Consider the following 20,725-nt stretch of genomic DNA (forward strand, 5'->3'; position numbering starts at 1 on the left):
AAAGGAGATAATAAATCTGTGATAAAACAGATCATCAGTAACTTCACTTTTGTATGGCAGTAGAGGACTACCCGCTCGCACCACGTGGTACAAAGCGTTCCGCGTCACCAGCAGGCAGTACCTCAAAGCCCTGGAGGAGAACCAGGTTAAACAGCAGTGGACAGACCCACATCAACAGCATGCCCGTTTGATTTATGATCACGCAGGTGGCGTCGAGCAGTCATCCGTGCCGTGCAATGCTAGTGACTGTTGAGTGCGGTGGTGGCCCTGCGGTGCTCAGCTGAGGGTGGAACCCTTTGGATCCGTGCAAAGTGGGCACAGGTGGCTGCGTGCCTGGTTCGCTAGCATCCCTTGTGCACGCAGTGTGGCTAAAGAGAGCAACGGTACATCAGGATCCTGGTACTAAGGGAAGGCATCCATGTTCGTGCATGGGATGAGGATGGAGGGAACTTATATTAAAAGACCAAATGATGTCTTTATCAAAAGGATCGGGATTATAAGATAACAGCCATTAGCAACCATTTGTAAGGCAGAGTTTATCACATAAAATACCTGATGCAGTGACAGGAAGAAAGTTATATATGGTTTAGAAATTAATGTCTAGTTTTTATGAAAACTAAACATAATGGTTTTGTTTTAAGGCCTCCACAAACCGTTCCTATCCCACTCCTAAAATTCCACTAACCATTTTACATCAAGTATAAAATTTTAATATTTAGATCATTAGGTTTTACAATCATACCTGTTGCCACCCCCTTTTTTGTTTTTATGGATAGTAGTAAAAGTTTTGCTAAAGCTGTCCAAAAACAACTGCAGGCTGAAAGATCTGGAGATGTTGTTTTAATTCACGTTAATCCAATTTTGACACTTTAAAAGCTTTTGGAGAACTGGTTGACTATATTCCACCTACACTAAATTTATGTAAAATAAGGGAGACAATGAAGAATGCTGCCTGGGGGAATACGGCCCATCTGCTGGTGGCCTCGTTGCAGAGTGGCAGCACCTGTTCTTGGCAATGATAGAAGGGTAAAATCAGTAGCATTTCTTCCTTACTTACAATGAAGTCACGGTGAATTCATAGCTATTAATTTTCTTTTTTCCTTATTCTCATTCTCATGAGCTACCTTTCCTCTTTTCCCTTTCTCTTTTGTAAACTGTGAACCCCTTCAACTTTATCTTGCTGTCTTTCAGTTTGCGTCTCAGATCATATGTCATCATCTGCTTTACTTGTCAACTGCTTGTACCTTTGTTTTCTGGCTTTCAAAAATCTTTCCCTGCCTCTGTTGTGATTTTAATAACTTTTATGCTTCTCCCAGCTTATCTTCTCCACTTCTGAGACTTCTGTGCTTTTCTTTTATCATATTTTCAGTTCAGCATTATTAATCGCTGGTGGGATCACTCAATCAACTGGTTAAAACTGAGAAGTTACTATGTAGTTAGTAAATGGTACTGTAAGTTTGCTGCATTGTCCCCATGCCTACTATCTCAGTTTATAATTTCCTCAGCTGTACTCATTCAAAGTTACTGAAGGAATAGTTTAAGCACAAGCTTAATATTATGATTGTCAGTTTGAAAGTCGTGTTGTATATACTTAGTTTGAAAGCTGCTTGTGTCACTTGGTGTCATTGCTCCTCCTATCTGATTGAATTAATTAAATTCTTGGAACTTGACACTGGCATCTTTCATTATCTGAGAGAAGCTGACTCTGAAAGCCTACGTTAAAGAGGATTTAAACAGCACTTCACTGCAGAGGATGAATTTTGACTTTCAGTAAGTTGGAAGATAAAATAAACCTAAACCGAACCCACTTTATTAACAGTTACTGGTATAAATGTCTTCATAATTTTGTTTCATGCTGTGATCTATTGCTTTCATTCTATCTTTTGCCTAATGGATAAACCATAATGATTAGTTAATTCAATCCTATGCTTACCTGGTGAAAAAGCAATTAAAGCAAGCAGTGACTGAAACCTCATTTTAACCTTAAATAAGTCAGGAGGAAAAAGTTCCTGTCTGTCTAGGGCTGTGCAGATTCTCTTGTTTAACATCCTCACTCAGGTTCCCAATCACATTTGTTTGTCTTCTAGGTGAGCCTAAACACTGTAAGAAGTCAGAAGATCTAGTAAAAGCCACTGAGCAAAAAGAAGCACTGATACAGAACTAGATTTGCCATTTCTTAAAAGCTTCTGACACTGCGGGCAGGACAGGTAATTTTATCACTTATTTCTTATTATGTGGAGAGTTTTATACTATAAAGACTCAGTGCTATTCTTATCCTCTTTGTTCTACTCCAGTTGTGGGTTTATTACAAGGGTTTGAAATGGGGACATGGTATACCACACTTTCTATGTCCCCATAAAAGCCATTCAATATAAAGAAGGCAAAACCAATACTTTCACATCTCTGCATCCTTAATGTCAGACTAAATGATCATGCAATAGAACATCCTTGATTGATGTATATTAAATACTGGAAGTAGTAGTATTAAAAATCTGTTGCTTATGAATTTTCATTTGACCTCTGTTGCAGGAGAAAAGAACTCTAGCTGTTCCTACCCCGTGCTCTCAGAGGCTGTTATGTGTCAACTTGTTCTTGTATCATCCTGTTTCTGTGGAGAGTAATTGGACAAAATGATCAAAAGTGTAAAATGTAAAACCCTGAGCTGGCAACTCAAGGCACTTAACAACTCGCAAGTTTTCAGTTGTATTTGTTGTTGCTATTTCCTCTTCTATTCTGCTTTCTTAAACTAGCCAAAATAATTTTTTTCAGCCAAAGTTGGACCTCACTTTATTTCATCACTGACACCAGAGATTTCCAGTTAACCGTGAGACGAGAAAACACGACATTTATCGTCTGCCCAGGATTGCTGTTATGTGGCAGTGCTACTGGCATCCAGTGGAGATGGAAAGTCAAAATGAAATGTTGTTATAAATACTTGTTCATGCAACCATGCTGCATGCAACATAAAAGTCCTACTTGTTAGCTTCCTTCAAATATCTGGAAATAAAAATATGTAGACTGTGCAGGGAAGTTGTGGAGTTACACCAGCCAGCCTGTGTGGATGATGATTCTTCCCCACTGCAGCGGCTGCCATACGGAAAGAACTGGTGTTTAACAAATCAGTATTTGAAATATCTCTTTAAAATTAATTAATTAGCATCCAGTATTTAAGATTAAAACGGTCTCAGTCCTGTAGTATTTTGGAAGACATCACCGATGGTGTCAGCCCTACCATGAAGCTGGTGCTTACTGTTTTGTAGGGTAGAAGAGACAATGACAAGAATACATGAAAATTGCTTCTGTTCAGCAAAATATTGTGTTGCTTCTCAGAACTGGAAGGTGACACTGAGGCCTTATATCATATTTTGTCTCAAATGCAAAGGTGACAACATGGATACTGCAAAATACTTGCTAGCATTTGTTTCATTAAAAGAAAACACCAGACCATCTTTCTCTGAGAGGCAGCGAAAACAGAGCACACGGGCAGTTACCTCTGCAAGAAGCCTCAGAATGAGCCCTCCAGCCTGTGCTGTGCCCAGAAAGAGACTCCATGTTCATCTCTGTTTCCTTCAAGCTGCATGTGACCCCTCCTGGCTTGCCTGGGCGTCCCACGCAGCTGCAGCCAACCTCATTTCCCTCTGCTGGAACGTGCCAGGAAAGTTCTGTGCTCCCCTTGGTGTTGTAGGTGCTCGGGTGGCTTGGGTCACTGCACTCCCAGTTCTCCTTTTTGGACCCTGTGGTTATTACCTCACTGACCAAAAAGTCTTTATGATCAGCCGAGGTCCGCTCTGAAGAGGACTCAGGGGGGCGGTGGCACTCCCCGCTGTGCAGAGGCTGGTGGAAGACAGACCTGTGTGCTGTTCACCTGCTGCTGCGGGATCTCACCAGAGCTCGACAGGCATCAGGCTCAACCTCAACCAGGGCACACTTTGTCCCGACTGAAGAAGGAATCGTAAACCAGTCACCCTAGACTGAGGGACCCTTACACATTCATACCTGCTGACTGTCTCTTTTCCGACAGCGGAGCAAATGAAATTGAGCTGGGAACGGTGCAAGCTCCGAGCCCTGGGATAAGGGCATGCCAAAAGGTGGAATTCCTGTCATTGAATATGTAAGCCATATACACGCTATGCATATGTAGTGTGCATAGTTTTAACTTAAGAAATGTTTGTGCATATAGGATGTAAAAAGTGCATTTAAATTGTTTTGTGTATTTGGTCCAGGGCTTGTATTTAGCATGGACAAATTCCTGTACAGTGCAGTTTATGAATGAAATGTTAATGAATGAAATTGTATCATATATGTTATAATGCAATCGATATTTTTTGCTAAGAGTCAAGACTTTATATATTCTCTGCTAGTGTTTGAGCAATTCATTAATAGCCTGGACCACTCCGTGCACCTTTGCATCCTTTTTGGGAATGTTGGACTCTTTTTTTTTTTTTTTTTTTTTTTCTCTCCCTCCTTTATAATAAAATGTAAACCATCTTTTGGCTTCTTATTGTCATTATGACAAAAGAAGAAACATAATGGTCATATCAGATTTTTTTAACTGTAAATTGCGGTAAGCTGCGGCAGTGGAAAATATTCTTGTTTAAGATCTGAGAACTTCAGACCTTATTTCAGATATGTTGAGCATCTGCAGTTCCCACCAAATTTGAAAAGAACAAAAGATGACTGATACCTTTAAAAACTAGGCCAGTTAGGTATTTGTTTGCTACAGAGTGTTCTTCAACATTGTAATTTATGATTCACTGAGACCGAAAGTCTGGAGCAATCAGAATTTAATGTTTTTGTTGTATTTTCAATTTCAGACTTTTACCATAGCTGAGCTTGACTTTTTTTTCTGTGTGTCTATCCCATTGTGATTTATATATTCTGCAAGAATTTTCTCCTGGAAATACAAGCAGAAATTATAACAGATTTTTCAGAATACTCGGAGCATCCTTCGGAGCTCTCAGTGTCCTGTTATCATAGCCGGCACCAAGATCTGCCACTGCAGAAACTAGGAGATCCTGATCTCACAGGAGGGCACTCATTGCCTGCAGAATTCTTTCATTGATATAGAAATGTGATTCGTGTATAAATAATCCTATTTGCTCATTTGTATTCAGTTTTAATCACTGTGGTAGTTGTTACTGTAATACAAGAAGAGTCCTTAGTTTTTCTTTAATGCCAGCTGATTCTCTTTCTTTCTTTCTTTCTTTATTCATAGCAAGATTTTACCTGGATATGACCCAAAGCTTAATGTGTTGTTTGGATGAGGAGAAATTTTCTTTGGTGGAGAATACTGTTATAGCCAAGACATGTTAGTTAAGGCTTTGACCTTGGGTGAAATTTGTGTTCAGATGGCAGAAAGGCTTCTTGAGAAGGCCTCTCCCTGAACAATAGTTTATCCCTGAAACCTGTAAGGCTGCGCTACCAAAACACTGCATGGGGCCACAAGAAATGGTGTGTGTATGTGCATCTCTCCCACAGCATTATGGGCATGTACCCCTGCATTGAGCACACTGAGGAGCTGTAGCTATAGATTAGCCCTCAAGAGTTTTATTTTGTATTTTTATCTTGAGATATCTGACAGATATATTACGTAATATTGTTATGAGTTATGATCTAGCCAGTATTTTTTTATTTAATTTTCAACAAGGCAATCTAAAACTGTGTGTTTTTATTCTGCTGTATTTGTCCGTATTTCCTATGATGATATTCCCAAATAAATTTGATTTGAGGGCAAGGATTGTGAAGCTCCTGAGTGTTAGTTGCAAATTTGCTTTCCTGAAGCTTGTTTGCTCATTTGCATATGATTGTCTTTGAACTGTGATGGAGCATAAATGGTTGTTTCCAACCCTTTCATTCACTTGTGACTCTGCACTTTACCATAACTGTGCCAGTTTGCTGTACAAGCTCACATGCATCCCCACAGCACTCTTGAAAACAATTTCTTTACATGAGTCTTGCCTTCTTAGCCTTTACTACCAAAATGGCCCTTCTATGAAGAAACCCATAACCAATATAACTTCTTTTTGCTCCAAAAAATTCTTACCGTAGGTTGGTATTGATGGAGTCACTGGGATTGTTCATGTTAGCAACAGTTTTTCAGGAAGAGTACGACTTTCAGAGGCATCTCCATGGCACGGTGTAAATTTGATCATCTGTGTTCAGTGGAGCCAGGGAGTAAACAGGGCCCCTTCCTACCCAGACTGGAAGTGAATGGAAAGAATTCCATTGACCTAGACCTGTAGCAAATCCTGACAAGGTACGTGATGGGAAAAAAATCAAGACAACTACTTTATGTGACATTCTTTGCAGCTCCTTTTTCCCAGATGCTACCCCAGCTACATGTGCAGAGGATGTTCTTCTGTTGTTTAGATGCCAGAAATGAAACAAGCCACTACTGCGATAACTTCAAATTAGCAGATAAAGCAAGATGCCCACTGGTAAGTGTCTTAAAATTTATATTTTTAACATACTACACAGCTATTAAGTGAGAAAGAGGAAAAGTATGTATGACTAACATTCTTCAAAAGCAACTCAAAGAGATTTTAATTTTAGTTTAGCAGACAAAGCTTTGTCTCAGAGGGGGGTGCATCCACTTTTAAATCATTCTTTGAAAAATCACATCTTTTTAAACCAGTATGGAAAAGTGAGTGGAAATGGCATTTAATACTATGAGGAAAAGAAAGTGTCCTCTGTCAAACACACTGTGGAAACATTTAGGCCACTTCCCTGGGATAATTTTACTTTCCTGTTCATTTAATTATTTAATGGGGTCTCCAGAGGCCTCTTTTCCATGTCCCAGGGCAAACATTCAGAAGTTTTATCAAACTGTGAATGTCTAAGTAGTCCCCTGGGAACAAAGAAGGAAGTCACAGCCACAAAATTATAGATGTGAAAATTCTCTTACAAAAACTGGGATTTTGACTGTTTTGGGCTGCAAAATACTTCCCTTGTGCTTAAGCAAGTCCTTTGTTCATAGACATTTTGTGGAGAAATGTTGGATAATTTTCCATCAGCTGAGTTTGGATAGATAATATCTGAAGCAAATATGCTTTTCTGACAAGTTACATAATATATGAACTTTAAAGCTGATGAGGTTCATGCATTTGTAACATCCTGTATAGATAACTATTACAAAACTGAAGTAATACAAAATTCTACGTAAGTAAGGTGGTCAAAATCAAAATGGTAGGTACAATCTGGCCTTGAGCTGGAACAAAAATAGAAGGTTTTTGACATTTGTTTGGACTGTAGGTTTAAACCTGTGTCATCATCACATAGGTCTTATTGCTGATGCTGTTAAAAGCAACACTCATGCTTTTAAGGAGGACTCCTGCAAAGTCTTTCTGGCAGGACTTTCATTACAGTTAGGCTTCGGGACTTGTATCATAATACCATGAACAAACATCAAATATCATGAAATCATTTGCTATTTATTTGCATATGCCTGATATGATTATCCTCATCCAAATTCAATGAGCCAAAGGGTCAAATGCACCTATGATGCAATTCCATAAAAGCCAAGAGAGACACTGTCATTATACCAGGAGTTAATTTCGCAATTAGATAGCCATTGGTTGTCTCTTGCTTTCTCTGTATTCAGCTGGTTTACTGATTTTTTTCTACAGTGGAGGGTACTCTGAGGGTCTAATGTCTTGGCACAAAGCACTACTCAACTTTAAGCCATTTAAAATTATTTTATTGACATTGTGCTTCCTTTTCTTTGGGGCCTCTCTCCTTTGACAGAGAACTGTATTTCTTACCAGTCAGAAATGAACATTCACGTTTATTGTTTGGCGTACTCTAGTAGTTCACAATTGGAATGAAAGGCAGCATATTTATGTCAAGCATTATGATATGATGCATGAGGCATCTTTATTTTAGTGTTCCTGTCTGAGAAAGACCCCTATTCTGTTAGTCACAAGGTAGTTTGGGGCAGGGCGGAACTGCAACTGCAGCCAGAGTAGTTCTGGGGAAAATGTGTGTGTTCTCAAGTAAATAGTAGGTACAGGAGCAGGGCTGCAGAGCTGATCTTTCCAGTAAATTAGAGAATGAAAATGGCATGAGCAATTTAAATATTATTTATAATTGACCTTCATGTCTGTTTTTAATATTCAATCTGCTGAGTGTTTAAAAAAGCAATTAAAAGTCCCATATAATGTTAAAACCCTTGATAAATGTAATAAACAAATGACATATTCAAAAGAGAGAATCTATGTCCCATTAGGAGAGAAAAAGAAAGATGAGAGCAACATATGGCAGTATAATTAGCATGATTAGGGAAGCACATCAACAGAATTTATGCTGCAGGGAAAATGTAATAAGAAACCAACACACTTTCCTCACTGCCTCGAAAACTGCAAATATCGCTCTCTGAAAAGGAGAAGATGCAGAAAGGCTCTCTGGCATTTAAAGCTGTAACTTTTGTTCTTCTGTCGTTATTAAAGATGCACACAGCCATCTGCAAACCATTTATTTTTTGCAGAGTTCACATTGTCCCATTGCTTTGATTAATAAGGAGCAATATTACACCTCAGCTGCTTTTCAGAAAGATGCTATTTTGGAAACCTAATTAATACTCATTCCACAGTTAGCTTGAGGTGTTCGTTAGTGCCAGATACTGAGTTCTTATTTGTTTCTCATTATGTGGAGAGTATTGCTTCTCAATGCCAGCGTTTTTGTTTTGCATTTTGGAATAACCTTTCGACACTCCTGCTTCCCAAGCCCTCCCTTCAGAAGAGCTAATAACACCTGTCATCATTATTTTAACATGCCTATTATGTCTGTTGAAGGCAATGTGGGCTATTTACATAGGTAGAGTATCCTGATGTACAGAAAATATTCTAGCCATTTTCTGAACAGTTGGACCAAAGAGAAAAGCAAAATTTAGAGACTTGGCAATGCAATTCAAATCTCAGCTTACCACTAAGGGTCAGTATATACTAAGCAAATGAATCATTACAAAATTGAAACAGAGCGTGTTTGGCCTAGCAGTAGTACAAAATGTTTTTTTCTGCCCTGAAAAGCGCAGATTATTTAATAAACAAACCAGACCAAACAAAAAATACTCAAAAAACTCTATAGCAAAAATACAGACATTGAACATGTGTAAACTCCATCAGCCAACTTTGCTGTAATTGGAGATTAGTAGCATCTTATCAAGTGGCCTGAGGTTTAGTAGAGGGTGCACAAATAGCTGGCTTGAGATTTGCCCAAAGTGCTGCTGTCCTAACTGGAGGATAAAGGAGAGAATACAGCAAAGCACGGGAGTCATTTAGCATCCACTTTGTTGCCAAGTGTAATGCTCTGCATGAAAAGGTCAAATGTAATTGCAGGTGTCAGGGACCAACAGAACAACTGAAACTCTTGCTGCAGTTTACCATTGCACTAGGCTGCTAAAGAAAAAAAAAAAAAGAAAAAAAAAGGAAAGAAAAAGAGAACATATGTGGGCCTGAGCACCAACGTGGAATGCTGTGGGAGAGGAAGAAAGGAGAGTTTTAGGGACAGCGTGTTTTAAATATGCCCTTACATTGCGCCCCCAGGGTTAGGGGATAGATGATGCTTTGTGTACTGCAGGAGTAAGGTTCCTCATCAAAAGCCTTGTGTCTCAATCTGTAAGAGAAAGAAAATGAGGAGAGGGAGCCCTGCACTGAGGAGCAACATTGCACTGGACGGTGCCAGCTGCTAGGCTCCTACAAAAGCAGCCCACAGCCTGCAGGAGCCACACTTAGGTCCCTCCCCAACCACCTGCAGCACCAGAGCCTACCCAGACCAGCTCTGGGGAGAGACCCAACAGTTTCCCTTGTGGAATAAAATATTTTTTTTATTTTTTTTTAAAGAGGAAAAGCCACCACTGACCTGGGACCTGGCCCTCGGTATTGTAGTCAGTTAGGAGAAGTGCAGACTGACTGGAATTCCCTTCGTTACTGATTGCCCTGGAGCCTGGACACCGTGGGAGTTCCTGGCCCAAGCATGGGCAGCAGAACCTCTGCCTGAAGCCCACCGTGGAGCTGACACAGTTGTGTTGGATGTGATAGTTTTGGTACAGTAACACCGGTGGTGCAAGAACTAATGGTGATTTTTTCAGTTTACATTAGCAGGGAGAAATAATGATATTATGAGAAGACAGTGGGGTAGCCGCTGAAGACTTCAACAGCTTTATGGCAATTTAAAAAAAAAAAGCAAACCAACCAAACAAGAAACTCAGTAATTAAATTGATAACAGTATAAGAGAAGCATCCCTGTACACTACACATTGTATTTCTCCAAAAGAAAATACGCTGTTGGCCAAAACCTGTGGCCATTCTCAGGCAAAATTCCTCTGACTTCAGTGGAAATTATGTTTTAGAAAGGACTTTTATACCTTGGCTCTTATTTTGTATCTACTTAAGTATTATCTGGCTTTGCACCTGGAGAATAAACAACATATACCATCCTGTAAGTCAAACCATGGAATTTTTCCAAGTAACTCATTAGCACAATGTCTCAATAAATCTCTCTGAAGGGAAGAACCTGTCATGGAATAACAAGTATGGCATAAGAAAAAGAAACAAGGCTGTAAAATGCAATAACAAAACGCCTTTAAACCACTGCACATTAATGAGTTAAGGGATACTGGGAAAAGACCGAGATCAGTCCGAGGAGACAGCTTCCTTTCAATTCGGCAAATAACATTTCCTGCAATACCTTGAAAGCAAGAACAACAGCAAACGCCACAGCATGGAAGGGCAGTAGATTTTAAGAATGAGGAGTGGGGAAGGGGAAAAAGACATAAATCGGAATTGCTCGTGAAGGAAGACCTATGTTCATTACTTGCCTGTGTAGGGTTTTTTTGCTTTCTTTTTCCATCGGCCTGTTTGTGGAAAATAGAGTAATACAACCCATCTCTAAAAATCCTGCTTGTACCACACCTGTAAGATTCTCCAGCAGGAGCAGGTATTGTGAAAGGAGACAGCTCAAACGGGGAACATGTCACTGCAACTTTTCTTTGAGGTGTTTCCATATTGACGTTTGCTTTGAGACACTTGATGTTCACTTTTTGTCTGCTTTCTCAATCCCCCACTGATTCGTTTACACTAGAACAAAAGATGACATTAGTGGATTTTTTGGTTTTAATCCATGATTTTGGTGATGTCAGCATGCTGGGCAACGATGACTGACCACTGGCTTCCACAAAGCGATATACATCGTTCAAGTGAACCTATGTGGAGCTCATCAGGCTGTGAGGCAACCACAGCTTTTAATTACACGCCAAAACATATGAGAGGCTCTCTAAGGCTGCTGTCTTCAAATGTCAGAGGCTGTGCCAAACCCCAGAAAAGACCTAGTCTGGTAAGCAGACTGCTTTTCCTGAGCTTCCCTTCTAATTTCCCCACATCTGGATATTTCTATCATGGGGTCCACTGACAGTCCACTGCAGTTTCAGCTCTGCTTCATGACAAGCACTTTTTCTGGGTGCTGTTGTTTTACTGACTCTTTCCTTACAGATCCACTTACTGTATGCCTCAGAAGTGGAAGCTCAGACAAACAAGGTTTGTTTATCTTTTTAAGCTAAAAATGGCTGTCATATAAAAAAACGTGCATCGTGACTTCATCCTTCAGTTGAGGTCCCACCAGCAAATGATGTCAAGATGGATCCATAGTAAAATCTCTGCAACAAGTCCTGTCCGTTTGCCAGAAAGGAGGAGTCTGTTCCTGTACTCAGACATGATGCGTGCATAACCTTAGGTCAAGAAAGAAAGAAACGCGTTTTGAAAAGGATAGAACACAGCTGGAATATTTAGAAATGGGGAACTGATAAGACCTGGATTTAGAGATGCATCTAAATACTGGGTGGCTATCTCAAGGCCTTATCGGACCTTGATGCTTTCTCTGGGTCGTGGCTGTAAGGCAGAATTGTTGTCCTCTCATTGCTGCAGTAACAATCCTGGAAACACTCGGATTCCAGTCCAAACTAAATCTTTCCACACACACCCCCCGTTATTTATAAAGTGTAGTCATCCTCAAGTCCAACAGTCATCCTGAAACAGGATGTTTAGTGACGAATTCTCCAAGCTCTCATCAGGTGTTTTGTGTTGCCTTTGAAATGTTGATTCCAAAGTGCTTGATACCGTGTCTTGGTATCAAGTATTTCAAGTGACGCACATTTTTTTCATTTGCCCATAAGTCCTAGACAGTTCTCATCTCAAGCCTGTGGGTACTAATAACCAGCAAAAATCCATTAATATGAAAAGTGCTTTATTAGCTAACACAGATAGATGGTGCAAGGTTAAACACCAACAACTGTTTTAGAACTGGGCGTATTGTGGCAATGAACAACTACGTGAAGAGCCTGGTGCTGTGTGGAAGCAAAGCTGTGGTGTAACTGGGACCAGAGCCCAGCTCTTCTTGCTACCAATCCGGTCTTAACCTTGGGCGATTCAAATGGTTTCTGAAGGGTCAGTTCCTTCTTTTTGTTGTTTGTGGCAGAAAAAATCCTCAGTCCTCTAAGTCTTGTAGCTGCTTCTGTGCAACTGAAGAGTCCTTCTTGTATATCCGTGCCGAGCTGGAGCCACGGATCCTGTTTGCAGTTTTTCTACAGAGAATGGCAACAAAGAGGACAGATACAGATGGAGGGCAAAGAGGTGACTCCCAAAAACACTTGTTGAAAGATCCTGTTCTTAGCAGGTCTTTGCAGAAGACCTTGGATTGAGAGTGAAATCACCATGCAAGGCATACACAGCAGGCTCTGTGTTTTCATACACTTCATCTCTTTTTTTTTTTTTTTTTTTTTAACTAGTTCAGCCTTTAAAAGAGACTTAAAGGATTGTAAAGTTGAACCAATGATAAATCTTTGTATCAAAGGCAGACAGTTAATACAAAACGACAGTGAATTGGTTTAAAAATTGGCCATTGATAGCAAAGGAAATGATCTATCAAATGCAACTTTGAAGAAACACTGTTTTCCTTCTCCACGTTATTTCATTTTATGCCATAGAGTTTGCTTGGTGTGACCAATAATAATATTGGGATGGATGGACCACGCCAAACTTCAGCCAAAACCCTAGGGCTCAGACACCTGCCAAGTCACCACAGCTTGATATGGTACCATTTACTGGCTGAAACTGTGGCAAGTGCAGAGCGGGCTGCCCCCCGCTGCAGACGGCTGTACCCTGTGTTTGCTGCGGGCGATGAAGGGGAACCGCAGCATTTCCTTTGGCTCAGCTGGTGGGGGGCACCCTGCTCACTCCCAAATTGAAACTTCTTCCAATGCCTCCAGGTAGCAATGGTCTTGTGTAAAGAGAAACCATTTTGGCTGATGTGACTAAGCAGCCTCAGACCAAAGGAAGGACAAGTACTTGAAGCGCTGCATATCCAGGGAACATGGGAAAGAGCCTTTGCATCTTTCTCTAGACTAAGGGTCACCTTTGCTTGCTTTGTTTCTGTCTCCGTTACTGCAAGTAACTAGCAAGACTGGTAAAAGCTGCCCTTAGCTGAAAAAATCATTTTATACGAACATTTCTCTGTACGTTAGACGAACCCACTGTACAATATACAGTCTTGTCTAAATGTACATAGTATTTATTTTGTAGCTTTTAAGTTGGTTTTATTTACAACAGGCCTTAGAGTACAGCTCACACGCAGTAGTTAAGCTCTGGCAGTACTGATGTCAGGTCACTAACATGTTTGCAAGTTACATTTCTAAGTCATAGAAAATTAAAGAAAAAAGACTTTAAAATAGCTGTTTTATCTTCAGATATAAGGATCACAGAACGCATTTGCAGATGGCTGCCAAACCCAGCCGAGGGCGCTCCCAGGGCCGCCAGCACGCCCAGCGCGGTGGCATGGGGGCAGGAGTGGTGGCGGAAGGTGTGACACACACGGCTGCTTGCTTCAGTCACTCTGCGACGGCGCTCGAGGCAGCGTCACGCTCTCTAATGGCCCCACTCCTCTTCCCGTTCGCTGACTCCCTCTTCTTCCTCTGGAAACGCTGACTCACTCTGACTCTTCAGATGCTTAATCCCTGAAAGTATAGAAGTCATGGTTAAAGTTGAGTTAGCTCATGTCACTTCTTTTTTTTCCTGAAGGAAGAGTCAAATCCCCAAACTAATGGCAAGTTTTTTAATGCCCATGCTGACGCCCTGTTTCACAAACCTCAGTTAGTTCAACCAATACTATGGTGTATTTTCAAAAGAAATACTCTCTTCTTTAAATACAGGCTCTTAGGAAATCTATCACATTTTGTTGAAGATACTGCTGAAAGATGCCTTGTAGAACAGAACAGTGTTTTCCCTTGGTAATCCTTGATCAGATTAGTACTGACCATCTCAAGCAAGTCAAAAGTTCTCGAGGCTTAGACAGTAGACATGGGAATTATTCTTCCAGAATTTCAACCTTCTGAGACAGATCTGCTGAAAGTCATTGCTCACATGGACCCAATGCCCCACCATCACACCTTCCCATATGCACCAGAGGTGTTTTCCAGCCTGCATCCCTGTAGTCTGCACAGGACCTGCAGAGCTGTCCTGACACAAAGACGGCATTGCATCCAACAGAGGGGGAATGCTGGCGCTGAAGCCATGACCAGATTGAATCATTTCTCACATGGAGAAGGCATTCTGTTGACCTCTGAATACCATGTGGGGCTGGATGTAAAGGGTAAATACCTACCATGGGGTATCTAGAAGTTTAGGTTTGACAAAAGTTGTGAAGTTCCTGCTGCTGATTGGTTTCAGCCAACAAATGAAGTAGGTTCTATGAAAACTAATCAAATTGCAAGGTTATTTTTCCTGTCCCGTGTTTAGTACAAGCAAGCAGGCTCAATGAGTGGGCCTAATCCCACCTTCTCCACTCCACCTTGGTGTGGTAGAATTCGAGCTAAAAAAGGAGTCAAAATCAAGCTAAAAAGATGACAGAGAGGAGAGACAAGAGATGAACGGTTGTTATTTTCAAGAAAATCTAAACAGGAAACACGCAAGATTAGTTTCTGGTTCCCCTAGTTTTTGACAAAAAAAGTTGTAGTGGTAACATCACTGTTAGTCAAAAATGCATGATTTTGAAAATGTAAGCCTGAATTAGGTTTTCTGACATTACTTCTGTAACATGGAAACATTTTTTTCTTTCATTGTAGATCATACATAGTTCTATTCACTATTTCTAATTCTCAGAAAAAAAGCTTCCCTTATGCATCAGTTCCTCTGTTTGTGGAGGAGAAATTGCAGCCCAGCTACTTCAGATAAAAGCAGCTGGATAATCAAGCACCCCACTGTCATAACACTTGTAGAGGCACAATTTTCAAAAAAGGGATGGACCCTGTATGCAGAAAGGTTTACAGGGCAAGAGCCAGATTACCTCAAGCTGCGAGTGAGAGGAATTGATAGTGTATGTTCAAGAGTTGTGGTCCCAGCACCACTTAACCTGGAGGTTCCTAGATGCTACTGTTTATGTCCACACCATTCCAAAATGAGATAGTTTTTTCCAAATGCATCACTTAAAAAAAACTTTCAACAGAAGTTACTGCAGTCCAACAAAATTACAAATAGCTGCAAACAGGATCTTACAACATAAGTTACTCCAGTCCAACAAAGTTACAAATAGCTGCAAACCAGATCTTACAATGGGTCGTACAAGGGGAGTGCTGCTGGCTCGACTTCCAACAGGAGCCATCACTGCTCTGTGCTGGGCTCCGGGCTCCTCTCTCTTTTTTTTTTCCCACACAAATGAGAGTACTTGGTTCCCTGGGAGACTGTTGTTCAGACGTAAAACAAGCAAATAAATTAATGCTTGCAAGCTGCAGTTAGTGTGCCCTGCAATAATCAAACCATTTCCAATTAAGTAACTGTGATACATGGAGAAACACTTAGGGTGCTCAGCTACCACCAAGTTGGCCTCTTTAGCAACCCCCTTTAGTAAGACAAACACTTTAAATATGATTTCATCAAACTATAGGTTAATGGACATTCATTTCAAAATGGTGCTGTGTTTGTAGGGCGAATTTGTCTCCTGTGTTTACCTCTGGACTTGCAGAGCCATTTCTTGTGCGTTCACAGTACCCATCTAGCAGCTACTATTCAGTACTTCAGAGAGGAATTGCTGGGAGCCAGAATGTGGCCTTCTTTAGGGAACATTTCAAAGATGAAAGAGGGAAAGTTACGGACAGAAAAGAAGGCATGTGATACACAGTTAGTATGATGAAGTTTCATGGAGTGCTATTTTTGGCAGGAGTGAAAACTTTTGGCTATGTGGTTTAATTGCAATAAAGTGAAAATTGGAGGGAATGGAGAGGAATGACATCAATGAGCATTACTCACTGATTTTCAAGTAGCAGGCAACTATCAGTCTTACTTACTTTTTATAGCCTCTGTTCTCTGGCCTGCCTTTACCTCTGCCAGTCATTTAATGCCACAGTGTCATTTGGAAGCGAGGGCTCGCAGGCTTTCCTGCACTGACCAGTAAGTGGTCACAGGGCTTGGTGTCATTGTTCATAGGCCTCAGGGTGTGCTGATGGCATCAGGTTGTCAGAGTTAACTGACCCTATGTGTAGCGTTATGAAGTAAGATGCCCAGCTACACAGCAAAGTAAGTTAGCATAAATCGACGTACAGGTAATGAAATTCCTGTCAGTAGCTGAAGAACGTGTGTGACAGAAAAGATTGGTGGCTTTCCTGAAAAGAGACATTTCATGCACAAAGCGTCAGACATTTACAGCACAAAGAAAGTCTGGGGTAATAAAAATACCTAGTTCAATGATAGCAATCATACTCTTAGATTAAAAGCTTACCTAGCCACGTAACGTTGCACCACAGTGGCTGCCATGAGTGGTCAGAAGGCCCTGGGCGCTGGAGCTGGGCATGCCCAGGAGCACAGTGGTGCATTCATCCACATCTCCTGCTCAGCTAAAATAACTCCAGAGAGGGGCCGCTACAGCGGCGCTCCTGTCGCTCCAGCAGGGTTATTGGAGCTGTGTGCCCTGCCCTTTGTCAACAGAAAGCAAAGGATAAGCAGGTAGCGGAGGTGGAGCTATATCCACAGAGGTATTTTTTTTATAAGCTGAATCTATTCATACCCAGTATCTTTGTTTAGCAATATCTGGGTTCTTTGCTGAAAGGTTGCATTCTGCTAGAGACTGAGTGAAAACTTATTATTCAGGTCACCCCAACCGTTTCTACGACTGCTGCCATGGTAATGTTAATTTATTAGAAAGGGTATTTCCTTCCCATCTTTTCAATCTTCATACACTGGTAACAAAGTTCATGGTCTCAGCTTTCTCAAATAGTAATCACTAGGCACCAGTGCTCTTCTTTGGGGTTCGCTTCTATTCATTGATGAAGCACAGCGGTAAAGACGAGCAACGAATACAGACGCTAAGATTTTGCTCGCAGAAAAAGAAACCAAAACAAAACAAACCAAAGCCAGGGTATTTGGGGGGATATATGGGGGATATTTTAGAAGATACTGTTTGTACATACAGAGATCCAACTTAGAAACATCACGTTACTGGTTCCATGTAAACTATACAAGCTTCAGTGGCAAACAGGGAGGACTGCAAATGCTGATCCAGAGTTACCCTGTCCCATCAGTGTCCTTTATTCCAGGCAGCGGGTAACTGAAGCTGTGGGCACCCCTCACCCTCCTGAAGCACTGTGCCTGCACCGTCCTGATGCTGGTTCGTTTCTCGGGCTGCTCTGCCCCCGCCTGCCCTGCCCTTGGTGCGGAGGTGGCTGCTGGGTCCGAGCCATCCCGCTGGTCCCCAGCTCCCACTGTGCCCAGCCCAGCTGCTGCTGCGCGCTGTCACGCCCTGGCTGGGGCTTTGCTCCTCACCTGGGAGAGCTGACAGCTAACCCCTTCCAGCCCGCAGGCTGCCCCTTCCCACCGCTCGCTGGCGATGATTGCATCCCTCCAGCGTGCTCCAGCTCTCCCTCGCTCTGCCTTACAACAAAGCTTGTCTGAACGCTGCTGCTCCGTTTCTTTTTCCCTTTCCCCACCCCCTCCTTTTCGTGCTTCTGAAGCCAGCAGGACAAGAATTGTTTTTCCTCAAAGGGCTCGTATTTCACTGCAGGTAATTTAATCCAATTAATGCTGATAAAGAAACCCTTAATGCCAAGCCAGATTCAGCAGCCATGCACTAATACACTTTGAACTGGTAATTCTTTTTAGATGAAGTCACTCCCTCAAAGCATATTTCTAGATTACTTATAAATTATGAGTGCGAATGGGACAACTTTCTGGCATTTTTGCGGTCACAAAATAACATCTATGCTGTTTAATCAACAGCTGTCTTTTTGCTTCTCTCCATCTGACCAGAGCACCAGATTACAAGGCTAAGCAGTGTCACAAGATATGAAAAAAACAAGTGCTCCTGAATTAAATGTCTCCCGGGGGGGGAAAAAAAATATCAGTAATTAAGGCATCTCCCTATCTCAAGTAATTAAAGCAGCTCCCCATCCTATTTAACACTTCTTCCTTCACCCCACTTCACTGTCCAAAGAACGGTGTTAACATTTGCCAAACCCAGGACTGAAGTCTGGTTGGCAATTTGAATTCCCTAAAGTTTGAAGGGTTATTCAGTTTTATGATCCTCTCTCTGTCAAAAACACATTGCAGATTTTCAGAAAGCAGTGAAAGGTGTAGCTGAGCCACAGACAAAGGAGCTTGATTTTCAGAGTCTCAGAACTCGAATCACTTCGAAATTACCAAGCAAACAAACCTGGCCAAAGAGGATAATGGCCAAATAATGATGTCTATTTTATGCCAGTCCTAAAAGAAATATGTTCTGGTTCCTCCAGCAAAAATGAGAATATCAAAACAAAAATCATGTACTCATGCCACTAAACAGGAAAAAGAACTTTTCTTTCTTATGGAACATTCTGGTTTGATTTTGTCAGTCAAGTATTTTTTGACTTATCTGAAACTTCTTCCTGATTTGGTGGGGTTTTCTCCCCAGCTGAAATGAATTTTTGAATTAAAAAAAAACAGGAAAAAAAACCAACAAACAAAACAAATGAAAAAACAGCATCCACCACAGGTCTTTGGCTAAGTTGGATGCAGTGGGAAGCAGTTGTGAAGGTGACAGAGCCCAGAAGAGCTGTCAGGTCTTCAGGGGCAACCTCCTCCAGGCACAGGTGTGACCCACACTGATACAGGAGAAGAAGCAGCTGTAGCAGAAGACTGTCTTGGCTAAGCGGGACCCCATGACAGTGCTCCAGTGCCAAAAAGATGATGTGTGCAGTGGATAGAATTCAAGACAAGGTAAAAATGAGGAATATATTAAAATATACTGGCCCAAAATACAGGGACGGTGTTAGGAAAGCTCAGGCTCAGACTGAGTTGAAATTAGGAAAGGGTGTCAGGAGCTACAGAGGGGTTTCTTCCTCCGCCTTCCCAGTAAAAGAAAAACAAGGAAAATGTGGACATGCAGCTCGGTGAGGTGAGCAGTCTAGCCATAGACAAAACTGAGGTGCTGAACACTTTCTTTGCCTTGGTCTGGACTGAGAAGTTCTACCAGGTATTTGTGCCCACAAAGTCCAAGGAGGGGAGGAAATGCTGACTAAGCGATCCCTTGAGAAATCTTGACCCACAGAATCCATGGGACTGGTGGGCTGCATGCGAGGGTGCAGAGGAACCACCTGGTGTCAGTATGAGGCCATTCTTTGTCATTTTTGAAGGGTTGTAGAAAGCAGGAGAGGTCCTCAGTTACTCACCATGCATTAGGCTGTGCCTGCAATACTGTATTCGCGTTCTCTGGAACACAGATGGAGGGTGTAATTGCACCTGTGAGGCTGATCTCAGGGACGAGGTGGCTTTTCACTCCATAAAATTGTGGGGCCAGGCTAAATCAGCATTTCCATACTAATTTTGGGAAACGTACAAACTCATAATTGGGTTGTGGCCATTGCGATCTATATATACATATATGTGACATATACGTACATATATATATGTGAGGTATGTATGTTTCTATTTGTTCCCAAATAAAAGGGATGAAAACAAGGGGATTAAGGGCTTGCATCAGACCAAGTGCTACTGTATTTCCAAAATCAAGACACTTGGAGCATCGCTTGTATGTGACCGGTACACCTACAGACAATATCTTGCATAGAAATCACATCCCAGGTGCGTAGAAATGTCAAAGAAGAAAATTCAGTCACCGGAGAAGGAGGCATAGGAGCGGGCTGCCCTGCAGAGCAAGTCCTAGCGCACCTACTGCTGCTGCTGAAATGGGGCATCTTTCTACCGGGCTTTCAGGGGCAGATCGTAAATGTCTCGGTCACTCTCCACTGGTGCACGGTGCCCGAGGACTGTCACTGCAGTTAAAAGAATATGCTGGCTGCCTGCAGATGTAACAGATTTAAAACCCGTATACTGTGTAAGACAAACAAAGCCTGCACACTCCTGTTACAAAAGAAACTGCTTTCTTGCTCAGCTGGGCATCTGTACAATGGAAGTAACACAGACTCTCAATACTTCACAAGATGTTTTGCCAGATGTTTCCAGAAGCATCGAGTGCTCCATGTGAGGAAACATGCTCCCTTCTGCGGGTCAGTGCTAGGGGAGATCACCGAGGCTCTCCCTGCAACAGGCACTGCAGCACAGCTCAGCCAGGCACAGCACAGCCCCCTGCTCCAGGGAGACACACACACACCCAAAAAAAAGCACAAAACGCTTCCTGCTGTTCCCACCTCCAACACAAGCCGAGGACCATCAGAGCCCGCGGGAGCAGCTGCCTGGCAGAAACCTCCTTCCATAGCAGC

At 41.9% G+C, this 20,725-nt stretch overlaps 2 protein-coding genes across 9 annotated transcripts in view; one reads left to right on the forward strand and one right to left on the reverse strand.

The window, feature by feature from the left end:
* PDE1A (phosphodiesterase 1A) overlaps positions 1-20,725 on the forward strand; it is a 259,717-nt gene that overhangs the window by 220,038 nt on the left and 18,954 nt on the right. For 6 of the 8 annotated variants that reach the window (XM_055719268.1, XM_055719273.1, XM_027810585.2 and 3 more), the window contains 2 exons: positions 2,088-2,207; positions 2,530-5,751. In XM_055719268.1, coding sequence (XP_055575243.1) covers positions 2,088-2,164 — 77 coding nt within the window. In that variant the 3' untranslated portion in view covers positions 2,165-2,207; positions 2,530-5,751. Of the gene's footprint in view, positions 1-2,087; positions 2,208-2,529; positions 5,753-6,309; positions 6,438-20,725 lie in introns of those variants that run through there. The other 2 variants (XR_008733659.1, XM_055719272.1) reach the window with 2 other exon arrangements.
* PPP1R1C (protein phosphatase 1 regulatory inhibitor subunit 1C) overlaps positions 12,218-20,725 on the reverse strand; it is a 54,055-nt gene continuing 45,547 nt past the window's right edge. Inside the window, exon 5 of the mRNA XM_005442932.3 lies at positions 12,218-13,999. Coding sequence (XP_005442989.2) covers positions 13,911-13,999 — 89 coding nt within the window. The 3' untranslated portion in view covers positions 12,218-13,910. The remainder of the gene's footprint in view (positions 14,000-20,725) is intronic.

This window comes from Falco cherrug, chromosome 8 (assembly GCF_023634085.1).
Source record: "Falco cherrug isolate bFalChe1 chromosome 8, bFalChe1.pri, whole genome shotgun sequence".
NCBI lineage: Eukaryota > Metazoa > Chordata > Aves > Falconiformes > Falconidae > Falco > Falco cherrug.